This window comes from Amia ocellicauda, chromosome 22, assembly GCF_036373705.1.
Source record: "Amia ocellicauda isolate fAmiCal2 chromosome 22, fAmiCal2.hap1, whole genome shotgun sequence".
NCBI lineage: Eukaryota > Metazoa > Chordata > Actinopteri > Amiiformes > Amiidae > Amia > Amia ocellicauda.
The window spans coordinates 15,362,379-15,376,094 of NC_089871.1; the positions used below are offsets into that span (position 1 = coordinate 15,362,379).

At 44.1% G+C, this 13,716-nt stretch overlaps 2 protein-coding genes across 2 annotated transcripts; both read left to right on the forward strand.

Moving 5' to 3' along the window:
- The first annotated feature begins 525 nt into the window (after window positions 1-525).
- Window positions 526-3,768, forward strand: pex11g (peroxisomal biogenesis factor 11 gamma). The gene is made up of 5 exons (XM_066695119.1): window positions 526-801; window positions 1,301-1,489; window positions 1,769-1,947; window positions 2,145-2,216; window positions 2,417-3,768. Exons 1-5 carry the CDS (start codon window positions 739-741, stop codon window positions 2,637-2,639), a joined length of 726 nt encoding a protein of 241 aa, XP_066551216.1. The 5' UTR covers window positions 526-738; the 3' UTR covers window positions 2,640-3,768.
- Window positions 3,769-4,351: 583 nt separating this feature from the next.
- LOC136718053 (amyloid-beta A4 precursor protein-binding family A member 3) lies at window positions 4,352-13,435 on the forward strand. The gene is made up of 11 exons (XM_066695670.1): window positions 4,352-4,741; window positions 5,647-6,805; window positions 7,160-7,190; window positions 7,698-7,843; window positions 8,290-8,376; window positions 8,893-9,084; window positions 9,387-9,566; window positions 9,662-9,874; window positions 10,617-10,736; window positions 11,045-11,185; window positions 12,559-13,435. Exons 2-11 carry the CDS (start codon window positions 5,801-5,803, stop codon window positions 12,628-12,630), a joined length of 2,187 nt encoding a protein of 728 aa, XP_066551767.1. The 5' UTR covers window positions 4,352-4,741; window positions 5,647-5,800; the 3' UTR covers window positions 12,631-13,435.
- The last annotated feature ends 281 nt before the right edge of the window (window positions 13,436-13,716 follow it).

Here is a 13,716-nt window from a genome sequence, read left to right on the forward strand (position 1 = left end):
CGTATTTGAACAGATAAGACGTGTTGTAGCTTGATATAAGTCCCACATGCACCCATAGTTTACACTAAACCAGTGGTCAAATAATAAGTGGGCATACTGGGGTGCCAAATATGAGGCTGCACTTGCGAAATGGTTTTGGGTAGGCCGTATAACACAATACAATACAATAGCTCTTACCTTTTTTTTACAGTGCCTCTGTAAAATTAGTAACATTATTTTCTTAATAGTTTTGTTTGTTTTGCATGGGGCTCCTTATGCTATTCTAAAAAATGACGAAACACTTTTTTTTCCTTCTTTCCATTAAGGTATTTGAACACCGAGGGAGAAAAATATATATAATAAAAACCTGACATTTAGTTGCATATATTCACTATGGTAACCTCCCTCTCCATGGGTGTGTTCCACCGCAGCCCTGTCTACAAGCTCTCTCACTATTGGTGGAGAACGCCGTCAGTCAAATATCAGCTCCTTTCTGATTGGTGTGTTGGTGTGTCAGTCAGACCCATGAGGTTTAAACGCTTCCTGGTTGATAGTGTAGTGGGGTAAATGTGAGGCCGAAGTCCAAAGACAAATTTTGAGTTCTGCTGGCAAAGTTATGCAACATTGACTCTGTTTCATAAATTATTGTACGTTATTATTGTACAAAAAAAAGCGTTACGGCATGATCTCGCTTCTTTGTAACTGATTTTTTTACGTATTTATTGTCTTTGCCAAGCTGGTAAAGTAGGCAAAATAAACATGCCAGGTTCAGTGGAAGCATTGGTAAACGTGCTGGAGTCGTACAGAGGGCGAGACAAGCTGGTACGTCTTATGTATTTGTATATATATATATATTGTTTGACATACGTTATTAACAGCACAGTACACTATAACACAAACCATATTCATTACAAATTATGAACACTGCAATGTTATGGGAAATTATAGTTGTTTTCCAAAACTGCAGAAATAATATTACGTTATCTTTATATGCTTCATACATTTCAATTAAGATACTGCAACTCTGATTACACAAATAGAGGATTCACATGCAGACATGAATAGTTAAACACAGATGGTATCCACAGCAGGTGCTGGACATATCATGCTCAGGACTTTCATTTGATTCAATTCGAATAGACAAATATGTATTCAAATAGTATTCTTCATCAGTAGAATTGAGACCAGTGTGATAGGGTTAAGGAAATCTTCTGTGTTTATTTCCCCTCTAAAATACCATATCCCACTCTATATTGGGAATGCATTGGGAGTATTAACTTAGTACACCCTGTCTAAAGTGGCTTCCCCTCTGTCTGAGCAGGTGAGGACGCTGTGCTATGGCTCCCAATTGGTCGGTGGGGTCATTTCCCAGAAGGCAAGAGGGCAGTCGAGTCTGGGGAAGAGTCTGCTGCTGTTTTCGGCCCAGCTCAGCCACTGCCGCACCGTTCTCAGACTGTTCGACGACCTCTCGATGTTTGCTTACTCGAGGAGCATCGGGCTCGGAGCCGCGGTAAGAAAAATCACAGCTCCCCTAGGGTGTCTGATGCGCTGTCATGAAAAGAAGACATGCAAGAAAACCAAACCTTTATGTAGCATGTCTATTATCTTCTGTCTTTCTGAATCGCAGAGAATTTTTAGTTAATTAGAGCAGAGCATGTTAAATACTGGGTAAGAATGCAGGACCAGCCTAAGATTTTCCTTAAAAAGCAACTCAGGGCAGATTTGCACAAGCACCCTGATCTTTTCACCCAACCACTGTCTTCATTCTCAATTGACTGTGTCTACTCAGGAGGAAGACCCTGGATTGCGCTGGATGTCTGTGCTCAACAACCTGGCTGACCAGCTCTACTACCCCTGTGAGCACATAGCCTGGGCAGCAGACGCTAAGATCATCCGGGCCAAGTCTGACAAATGGTGGACGCTGAGCACAGCATTATGGGGGATTTCCCTACTGTTGGGGATTCTCAGGTAAGGTTGACTGAAGACAACAGAGATGTTTCAACCAAGAAGCTGTGTGCGACTCAGAGGCTGGGAGTAACACAAACTGACTGCACTTTTTAAGATTTTTGAGAAACCAGCGTTTTACTTGAGGTAAAATGTCGGATTTAAGCAATTCCTATGACTGTTACACCTCTGCCTTATTACTGAATTTTCCCGTTTCTCAGGTCTCTCCGAATTCTCTTGTTACTGAGGAGGAAACTGAAGAAAAACGAGAGAAGCCGACAGCGGGAGTCCAGGTGAGTGGGCTCTGGAAAGTGTGTCAGTGTTGTAAACATTACCTGTGGGCTTCTCCAAATAACTTAGACCTTGTTCTTTGCTGGGTTTGATATTGAACTTGTTCAGTATTCATTAAGTCGCACAAAACTCATAAATAGAATATGCAAAATGTAGGAAATAAAATAACAACAAATATTAACATGTTTTCTCCTTTTCCCAGCGAGCCAGGGGTCCAGGCCGGCTTGGAGCTCAGACAGATACGCAGTGAAGTGCTTAGTGTGGCCAGTAGCATGGCGGATCTGGCCAATGCAATCCACTGGATGCCCCCTGGATTCCTGTGGGCTGGACGCTTCCCTGATTGGTTGGTGGGACTCCTGGGAACGACCTCTTCGCTGATTGGCTTGCATCAGATGTGCACCGGAGGAGGAGGGGGTGGTGTCTGAGAGGCGTGGTTTCTGTTCGGAGCAGCCAGCGGATTGGAGCACAGCGCTGTCCATCAACGACGGGAAATTGCAGCGCAACCTAATGACTAATGATAGAAAGTGCTACAGTTGTTTTCCTGTGACTTTAGAGGGTTCCCCATTCCTGCCGAAGCAATACAGCACAAGATTATCTATGACACACATCTTAATTTGACTGTTTCTCAGGAATAGACTTGAATCTTGTTCAATGGGATAGTGAGTAAGACTAGTTTGGAATGCACTCTCCACTTTTAAGTTTGTTTAAAATCCTTCTAAGAAGAGCATACAGACATTACACATTCTTGTTCAGTTTTACACCATGCATTTGGAGACGTAGTTTACCATTGTGTAGTTCAGCTGCACTTCATTCCAGAAATTGGAAATGAATTTAAAGCCACACATACACATTTTGTCAACCATTCCTATAACGGAATCATCAGCGGATTCTCGACTATTTACCCAAGGACCTCAGTTCTTTACTGCGGAACGGCGCCCATTGAAGAAGATGGACTGACTGTCAGGCCCGGTGGCAGGCAGCATTTTGGGAACAAGCTGAACCAGAGGTCCTCATCTTTCTGGTCACATCTAGGGTTTCCTCAAAAGCATAACTCGGGGCATGTTTTGTTGCTCTTGTGCTCTTATGCTCTGATGTTCACTGGTGATGTGAAGCTCTTGTGCCAACTGAAGTTTCAATTGACCAAGGTGCTGTTCCCAATATCCACCTCTAGAGGGAGTGTATGTATCATAAACTGTGTGGTATTTTACAGACCTGTAAGATCTGAAACTGCACATTACTTACATATATATGACTTAAAACCTCTCCAAGACCAAGCCTTAAGACTACTACAGCTCTCGGAGTAGGACTAATAGGAAGTAGGCAGATTCATATTTTTAAAATCAATTGTAGATCTAGTAAATTGAAAAAAAGTAATTGTTTTATCTTCCACCATGAATCACTTGTTTATTTCACAGTTTACTATTAATTTGCTTATTCAAATTAGTGTTCATTTACCTTCGATCCAGGGTAACCTATACTCACTGTTAAGATTTGTCATGGCAATGCAAAAGTCTGAAAAGTGAAAGATGGAATAAAAACAAACATATGTACTAATGTAGATGTTGGTGTTGAAATTTTGTCTTCAATGATATGGATTTGACCTATTTCATTGTGAGTCCTGTTTAATGTGGATTCAAACTAGTTCAGGAGTGAGTGTCGTCTACCTCCAGAATGACAGACTTGGCTTGTGGTGGGATGGATATATTATTTTAGTGTTTAGTCTATAATCAGTGGGTGAATTAACTTAGTCCACAAATTAATGCATGTACAATTTTGGGACACACGGAAATGCAATCAGCACTGATCTTTGGACTATTTTACTTAGTGTCACTTATAAAAACAAACGGGCACATTATATAAGTAACAATGAATATGCCCTTATTTTACTTATTGTTGTAATTTTGAATGTCATTTAAAATAGAAAACTCTTTGCAACCCTGAATGCCAGTTCCTGTGGTTAACACCTAACACGTGTTCAAGGGTGACTTTTTGCGTGTAAAGAAACCTGAAATGGATGATCAGGTTAAAGGCAAACACAAAACGAGTCTTTGTCTGCACTTAAAACAAGCTCTATTTTTGTGATCGACCAAAAGCCACAACTAGCTAAGTAAATGAGCTGGATGGTTGAAAATACAGCCATTTGATGGATGAGTTGGTATTGGATTGAGCGTGACTTGGAGAGCGATTTGAGGCCGCGCAGGCGCATTAGGCTCTCCTTGCCAGAAGATGGCTCAGGGACGAGAAAGTAAAGTGTAACAATTAAATATGAAACAGAGTTTGCGGAGGTTGTCACTGTGTTCAACCTTGGCTTTCATACACCTTCCTAAGTGCATTATCTGCGTGTTTACGGTGTGACAGCGGTCGTGTCGTGCGGGAATACAGTCTGTAAGTGCAAAAGACATCCTGCGATTTTCTGGTGTGGGGTTTTATTCCCCACCACGTCAACTTCTCGTCTGAAGAAGTTTAAAGTGCAAAGTGTGCCGGTACGTAGGAGTTTGAATGCGTGGGCTTGTAACTCGGATCAACGGTAAGTTTTCATGTTATTTCTCTATGTATCTCGATTAAAATAATACTGCCTACACAGCAGCGATCAGAGGCTCGTAACATTGGTTCAACAGACATATGTAAGTGTTTGTGATATTTGGATTTGGGGCATAGTCAGTAATGGCAAAGCTTATTCAATTGCACCGTTTGACAGATCCAGTGAAGAGATTTTTTTATTTTTTCCCCCCACGACCTTCATTTAGATTGAATCCAAGAGCTATCGAAAGCGTTTTTAAGGAACTGCAATTCAGTTGCTGTGCAAAACAGGCCTGGTCTTTTCTCATTTTATCACTTGATTGTGGGTTATTGAACATTATGTTACTTGCGTATGAAATGTCCTTGTAATCTATGCATTCGTATTGAGATGCATACAAGGAAGCCGTATAATTATGTGTAGATGTAATGTATTTCTTCTGTTAACGTTTGTAGTCTATTTCACTTGTACTCAATGTTCACTTAAAACCACCTAACAAGATATGCATGTGTCAGTGGAAAGAGACAGTATGCAGGTCCATACGTGTTGAGATGGAAGGAGATGGATGTGGAAAATGGTTGACTTGTGCTTTAAACATTACAATTTTCATAATTGGTATGTTTACTTGGGGCATATCCTAATATGCTAATACCTACTTGAACCATACAAAAGATTTTCCCCATAAGCATTTTAGACCCTCCCAATAAACAGCATAAACAATATATTTAACCACTGGAGCCAAGTTTCTGCATTTGCTTTCTTCCTGTCATTTTAAATTATTACACTTAATATGTTAAAAGGCCCAACATTCCCTGTATGAAAAAACTCTTCAATTCATTAGTTTAGTATTAGGCATTTAAAGATGAATAGTGGCAAAGTATGAGTAGGCATGATTGTTGATTGTTCTCTTATAGCTGCAACAAGGGAGGAACCGCTGTGTTTGTGAAGGGGGAGCGGGGACAGATCAGCCTGGGACACCGCAGTCCATGCATGGCCAGGCCTTTGCTCCGGTGCTCTGGGAGAGAGTGAAGGCAGCTCCCGTTCCCCATCCCCCATCCCAGCACCCCGATGGCAGACGCTGAAGAAACCCTCTTGAAAGCAGAAGGTGAGGAGGAATGCAGCCAAGCCATGGAAGGAGACAAAGGGAGAGGGATGACCCAGGAAGAAATGACCAGTGAAGGGCTGCCCCTGCTAGCAAGTCCTGAGGCAGAAGAGGAGCCCCACGACAGTCAAGTGCCAGTGCCCCCCCGAGAGTCTGCGAGCCCCTCCCTCGACGAACTGGACTCCTTCAAATTCATTGAGCCCCCTCCCCTGGACTGGCGCTCAGAGTCGTCCAGCGATGTGTGTTCGGTGGCCGAGACGGACGACGGAAGCTTCTTGCCCCCAGACATGGACCCTCCCGAGGATCGCTTGAGTGAGCTGGGCCTACCTCCTGATCCCAGCCCCTGTGGATCCCTGCCCAACCAGGAACAGGACGACTCCACAGGGAGTGAGCTGGAGGAGGACGAGGAGGAGGAACAAAGTGGGGAGTACAGGTTGGACGATGAAGACCACACCCAGATCCAGGCCCTTCTTGCCCAGCTGCAGACCTTCAGCAACCGAGGTTCTGTCCCCAGTTCCTCTGAGCCCCATGATAACCTTATGTACGCCATCAGTGGCTCTCTTGGGAGCCCGGGAAGGGGCACCCCAAATTCATCCGACACCAGCCTGCCTGGTTTGAGGCGGCCAGATTCTGGAGGCGCCCACGATTCCATGGGTGCCGGCCTGCTGTTCTCTGAGATGAACCACAGAGACTTGCTGGACCTTCTCGACGGTGAAGTGGAAGAGGGGCAGACAGAGATGGAAGCCCACGCAGGGTACAGGGCAGAAGGGAGGGACGAGGACTCGGTGGTCTCGGTTTCCTACCGAGAGGACGAAGGAGACTGCTTTTGGGACCACTTGGCTAACGGGCAGGGTGGTGCGAGGGATGACACTTTCTCCCCCCAGGACGAGGTCCCAGAGCCAGTTTGGCTGAAAACAGCAGGCGGTGCCCCCCCAGAGGAGAGGCAGAACAAGGATGAAAGCAGCAACACTGTGAGTAACAGAGCTCTACCTGAACTTGCAGCTCAAACGCCGCGTTTGGACAGGGCTGATGTGAAATCGACCTCACCACGGTATCTAGCCTCTACAAACGTTTCCATGTGACAGTTGAGAGCTAGTTAATTTTTTTGTGCCTCTCAGGTTATCCCCCCAGTTTGGCCTGCCAGTGAAACCTACACTATGGGCACTGTACTGATGCAAATACTTTTTTTTTTAATAATATGGACATCAAGCCCCCAAACAAAAACTAATTTGCTTATTTATTTTTATTTCTTAAATGTCTTTAAATTTTTATCATACAACTTTCCTTTTTAACAATAATTTGTTTACCACTGTGTTGTATTTCAGGATAGCCAGAACCAGCCGGCCTATAAAAATGGTAAGCCAGAGCAGATTTTAGCCATTCGAGTTTAGCATTTCAGAGTATTTGCATGTTTTCCTTTCCTGCAGTTTAGTTTTTTTAGTTTTTGTCAAGTAGCTGGAAACATCTGGTAACAGTTACTTATGTCTACAGCATATTAGTTTCCTGTCTGTGACAGACCATAAGACTTCATGTATATGAACATTTTATTTGAAGTGACTTCATATTTTATGATAGTTTGTAAAACAAGGGTAGCCCTGTACAGCTGAAAGATGTTTCAGAAAAGCCTTCCATGTCAAATAATTAATACTGTGTAAATAACAGAAAAATGCGAATTTAAACAGCCAGAATTGTAGGAAAATATATATATTTTACTAGTTTACCAGACAGATAGGAAAGGATGTAAATGCTATCTAGCCTTTTTATGTTATCTGTGTGTATGTGTATGTCTATTAGTTTATGTCTGTGATTGTATGTGTATTGGTGTAATCATGCATGTTTGCCTGTGTGTATGCGTGTTCTCAGTGCCTGGCCCCTGTGACCCCGAGGACCTTTTGGATGGGGTGATCTTTGGGGCCAAGTATTTGGGCTCCACCCAGCTAATGTCAGACCGGACTCCCTCCACCAATGCACGAATGGCCCAGGCTCAGGAGGCTGTGGACAGGATTAAGGTAATGGCCAGCTGGGGCAACATAGGCATTCCTCCCTTGGGAAATACACCTGGGCTGCATGGGTAGTCAAATACAGGGCCTTCATGTCCATTCCAGGATCCTTCTGTGGTACAGACAGTGGCTTAGTTACCTGACTGTCAAGTAAACAAGACAGAAGTGTTCTTTCCAAACCTGTAATGGGATGAGTCTAGTTTGGTTATTCACTAGCTCAGCTGTAATATTTTCATAGAACTTTCAAAATGTAAGTTTCAGTTGATCTCCCGAACCCCAGGTTGGGTAGTATGTTGTAAATGTATATTTCTAAATGTATATTATTATTCTTAATGCAGTCCAGCCGAAGCATATGTGTTTTTCCAAAGCATTTGACAGCACAATTTAATAGGAAATGTACCTTTTTTTTTTTTTTTCCTTCTTTCTTTCTTTCTCCATGTGGTCTTAAACTTCAGGCTCCAGAGGGCGAGTCCCAGCCTATGACTGAAGTGGACCTCTTCATCTCCACACAGAGGATCAAAGTGCTCAGTGCAGACACACAGGTGCCTGGCCTTCTACTATACATCACTATAACACGCTAATACTGAGCAGGCACTGACTGGAAAAACAGTTACGCAGGGCGTTCGTATAAACCACCTCACTCACTCAGACAAGTTAACATAAAACAAAGTAATCTTGGTACCTCGCCATGTACAGCACACTGTGCACAGCCCCCCACTTACTGAGACTTCCTGCAATGTGTCCGTTGCACACCTCGCAGCACTAGCACTGTAATGGAGAGAGTTTGTCAGCTGTCAGAAGTAATTTACTGATGACCGCCACTATTACCAGCCAACTGAACTACGGAGCATTCAGTGGAGTTTGATTCCCTGGCAGAAATCATTCTTCCAATTGGCTGCACAAGCCCAGGGGACTGAGCGAGCAGAACAGTCATGCTAACTGAAGTGAGGGCTCTGACAATGGGATTTGTTCTCGCTGGTTACTTAAGTCTAAGGGATATTTTCTTCATTTTCACTTGCTCTCTCTCCCTCGTCCTCGTCCTTCCTCCCCTTGTGCAGGAGGCCATGATGGATCACTCTCTTCAGATGATCTCCTACATCGCCGATATCGGCACCATCGTCGTCCTGATGGCTCGCAGGAAGCCAGTTGGCCGGAAGGGGACGGAAGTGGGGTCGGCGGCCGCGGCCACGGCCAGCTCTCCAGCCCAGAAGAAGTGCTGCATGATATGTCATGTGTTCTCCTCTGAGGACGTGAGTCAGAAAGCTCTGCACCACAGGAGCTGTGACCAATAACTGAATGGTCCTTTCCATGTAGAATAGCTTGTCCTGGTCAATTTGTGAATGTTTTACTCCCTTATTCTGAATTCTCCTACAATTCCTGGGAGCCCATGACCTCTCAAGTCTCAGGAAAATACCATTTCCAAACCATTAAACGACTCCTACAATTCTGAACCCCAGCCCTCCTCATGGCTCCCAGAGAAAGACCAAGTTTTGAAACCTCCCTCTCTTGGTAATTCACTGTGCTGATTGGCTCTCCGTGACTCCACCCACAGGCTCAGCTGATTGCTCAGGCAATCGGACAGTCGTTTGGCGTGGCCTATCAGCAGTTCCTTCAGGCCAATGGCATCAAGCCCAGCGAGCTGCGGCCCAGCGAGTACAGCGACTACCTTGGCACCCAGGAGCTGTACAACGGCGACCTGGTGCACTTCTCCCGTTCAGAAAACATCAGAGAGGTCAGAGAGTGGCTGCGCGAAGCCATTATTCATTACTACTTATCCTTTGTACTGGGCTGTTTTTCATCATCATGGTTTGGTTTCTGTTGCCCCAGGTGTTGATCTCGAAGGCCCGGGGGGAGATCCTAGGGCTGGCAGTAGTGGAGTCGGGCTGGGGCTCCATCCTGCCCACGGTGGTGGTGGCCAACCTGCTGCATGGGGGGCCGGCCGAGCGCAGCGGCGAGCTCAGCATCGGGGATAGGGTCATGTCAGTCAACGGCACGAGCCTGGTGGGGCTGCCGATCGCCACCTGCCACAGCATCATCCGGGTAGGCATGGGGGGTGGGCGTGCCTCTTACTTGCACTGGTATGGGTTGATGCTTGTTAAAGCTGGGAATATCTAGGCATTCCACTCAGAGCTTAAGAATTCTTCATAAAGCAGTGATCAGTTGTCCACATGAAACAAAATACTGGTTTAAATTGAATTCCTTCATAATTTAAATATTTTGTGTATTACACACACAACACAGAAATGAGCATAATGGTTTAATCAGTGGGAATGCCAATTCATGATTAAATTCTCGTTCTCTGTGTGCAGGTGATCTAAAAACTCTCTGAGCTCTGATGATGTGTGTGTTTATAAGCAGACTCCTCCAGTGCAAAGTTATGTCATTATCAGTTTGTGTTTGCTTGCCCCAGGGCTGTCTTTCCAACCCTTTAAATACTCATAGCTCATAGTCTTGGCAGAGACTAACCTACTGTTTGAAAGACCGTTTGGAACGTCACAGCTGCAGATGTTTTGAAAATTATATTATTAGTCATAGACGTATTGCTCCACTGTTGACTAATATGTTCCCGCCTCCCGATGACAATCTCAAGGGGGGGCATTGCTTTGTAAAGAGGCCAGCTATCCTTTTATAGAACCTCGCGTTATGTTAGATGCTGGGATTAAAAGGTTGCTAAGGTTTGGTGGACAGCGCTTTAAACCTCCCGAGGGAGAGAGACTTTCATCTGGATTACATAGGCATTAATGTCTAGGTTGTGGTTTCCTTTTTTTCTTCTTCTGTGAAGGATCTGAAAAACCAAGAGGAGGTCAAACTCAGCATCGTCCACTGCCCCCCCGTTACCATGGCAATCATCAAGCGCCCTGACCCCAAGTACCAGCTAGGCTTCAGTGTGGAGGATGGGATTGTGAGTGCCTGCCCAGCTATTGGCCACTAGAGATCACTAGAGATTCTGATTATATATACATTTTTAATTGTAGTTCTTACCTGGTTGGTGTGCTTGTCCCAGGGATTTCTCTGGGGCTGTAGATGCAGCTAATCAGATGATAGTGTAACTGTGATATGAACACATCCTTCTAAAAAGGTTCTTCTCTTGTTTTTCTTTACCCCCACCAACAACAAGATTATATTTGTCTGATCTGCGTTCAGGCTTCCCACCCCTGTATCCATTCATGCTCTCACCTTGGTCGGTCTCTCTCTCTCTCCTTTGCACAGATCTGCAGTCTGATGCGGGGAGGCATAGCAGAGCGCGGTGGGATTCGGGTGGGTCACCGTATCATCGAGATCAACGGGCAGAGCGTGGTGGCCACACCGCATGAGAAAATCATCCACATCCTCACGCACGCTGTGGGAGAGGTTAGTGTCGCTAACAAGGACGCATCGGCAGTCTCGATTGAGGTGTTTCCCAGCCAGGGTAACGCAGCCCATTGGTGTCCTTTCACAAGGAGGGATGCCAATAAGAAAACCGAAACAATAAATGTTTATTTACAAAAGTTCCTGTCAGAATTAAACTGATTGGTGTGCTGATTTCACACGCATTATGGATGGGAGACACTGATATAGATGACCCTCAAGCATGCATCAAAGCTATAGTGCATCAGAAATCCTTCTACATAGGAAGATAAGACTAGAATTTGGAAAGGATAAATCTAGACGAGTTTTGTTACCCCTGACGTGCAAGAAGACGTGCAGAGGTTTTTTGCTTTGTACTGAGGTGGTGGTTAGTCTATGAAGGCACTTAGAAGCATGTGTTATTACTTGCTTAATCCAACTAAAAATATAATAATAATATGTACATTAACAGCACACTGACATCAGCGGTGCATGTCAAATATTTTACTGTTACAACAAAATGCCATTGTTCAAAGGTGTGTCAGTATAACACACCCTGTAATTGGGTGTTCTTTGCTCTTGTTCATTCTGTGGCAGTTACTTTATGAAGTTGTTTTTACATGCATCCTGTTTGGAAAGGCATGATGGAGCTCAATCGGAATCGGCACGCAAATCTAATCGCATGTTGGAAATCTGATGTGGTCGAAATAACGATCAAATCGGATTTCTGGCACCTGGCTTATTCAGCTGGATTGTATCACAAGTGTAATAAGAGATGGGAGGGAGAAGTGTGTGCTTCGTTGTTTGTATTTGTTTCTGAAATAAACCAAAGTAGCCACTAGATGTCATTTGTTCGGTCACGTAAATTCCTGATTTTATTAGTTTCCAAATGGTTTCAGCTAGGGTCTGTCTAGAAACATGGTGAGGACGGGCTCTCTATTGGATTAAAGGCAAAGATGAGAAACAGATGCTTTTCTTCCAAATACTTGGGAATCAGTGAGATGGAATAAAGAGATTTTAAAAGAATGTAATAAGCTGTGACAGAAAGGCTAGACTAATGCCTTGATGTGCTGACTTGTAATCCAGGCTTGTGAGGCTTCAAAAACTTTGGGGAAAGTCAAATATTAAGCCAAATCCATGTTGACTCAGATGTGACGATGTGTTGAGTATAGTCTTTATTTTTCTCTGGCCGTATTGAGTATTTGTCCCCATTTTTGTACTCGGCAGCAACATACAAAGACCTCTATAAAAGATAAACATCTGTGTCTGTCAAATGTTCTTTAAAACTGTATTTCAAGGACTAGTATTTTCACTAGGCTGTTGGGTCTTTAAATACATGTTAAAAGTATTTCTAGATCTGCTTTGTCTTTGATGTCTTTGTCTCCTCTGTGTTGCAGATCCACCTGAAGACCATGCCTGCCTCCACCTACCGCTTGCTCACGGGACAGGAGCAGCCAGTTTTTCTCTGAGGAAGGGTTGCAGGGGATGTTGGGGTGGAAAGAGGTTGGAGCTGGCGAGAAGTGGCTGTGATGGGTAGGGGGGGATGATTTTCCCCCTCCTGCCTGCTGAATCATCATCTACATCACTCTTCATCATGACAATCCCACTCACAATCTCTAACGGCCTCATATCCACCTTTCCTGACAAGATTTTAGATCTTTTTTTTTTTTTCCGGTCTTAATGAGAACTGGCCTGTAGCCGTCAAACTAATACACTTTTTATCACTGGAGCTGCAGTACGGACAGACAGTTCACAACCTGGTGCATTTCTCTCCAACCCCCTAGCAAGTCTTGTAAGGTCCCGGATCCACAGTCCTGGGAAATGGAAAGTCCTTTTCAGCAGAGTTTGTGCAGCATGAGTCCCTACGCTGTCAATCGCCCTGCGCCGATGTGCCTCGATCACCTTTCCTTGGATAAATCTCTTATTTAGGGCTGCTGGAAAGCTAGTCTAGTCCTGTTTAGCTCCAAATCTATAGGTGGTCTCCCAAAATGCCTGATTTTAACTAAGTAACACAGAATAATCCCCCAGTGTTTTTTAGTTGTTTAGCCCTAGTGCTGTTTTCCTGTTTTTAGTCGGTCATCACCGTCTCTGTGCGACTCAGAGACCCTTGCAGTTGCATGAAGTATTCTGAAGCTCTCCATTGTTAGGCTTCAAGGAGCGCCTTGACCTGCGTTTTGCATCGGTCTGTCTTAACAATATATCGGTGTATATTTTTGATAAACGTAAAAGCATTAATGGATGTTTATTAAAAAACAAACGGTATTAAAAAAAACATGAATTTGTCTTTTTTTTGTGTTTAATTCCTCCTGGTGATAAAACTATAGAGAGAACTCCTTTTAAAATGTGGCCTCATGGAACAGGACTGTACATTAACCAGCTTTTATGAAGCTGTAGGTTTGAAGTGAAGGGCACACCTCAGATCTCTGAGTTTGGAATAACATCTAGGCAGGTCATGTTTGGAGTGTGTCAAAAGTAGATCAGCTGTAAATGCCTTAGGTCATAAATGCTTGTTTTGATCTTAAATTATTCGGTTACTCGATTGCAAAGTATACACA

Bases quoted from the DNA above. Each gene is read 5' to 3' on its own strand.
- pex11g (XM_066695119.1), top strand. From the start codon at position 739: ATGCCAGGTTCAGTGGAAGCATTGGTAAACGTGCTGGAGTCGTACAGA. The intron at 802-1,300 runs GTACGTCTTATG...CTGTCTGAGCAG, and splicing joins ACAGAGGGCGAGACAAGCTG to GTGAGGACGCTGTGCTATGG. The intron at 1,948-2,144 runs GTAAGGTTGACT...CCCGTTTCTCAG, and splicing joins CTACTGTTGGGGATTCTCAG to GTCTCTCCGAATTCTCTTGT.
- LOC136718053 (XM_066695670.1), top strand. From the start codon at position 5,801: ATGGCAGACGCTGAAGAAACCCTCTTGAAAGCAGAAGGTGAGGAGGAA. The intron at 10,737-11,044 runs GTGAGTGCCTGC...TCCTTTGCACAG, and splicing joins TCAGTGTGGAGGATGGGATT to ATCTGCAGTCTGATGCGGGG. The intron at 11,186-12,558 runs GTTAGTGTCGCT...TCTGTGTTGCAG, and splicing joins TCACGCACGCTGTGGGAGAG to ATCCACCTGAAGACCATGCC.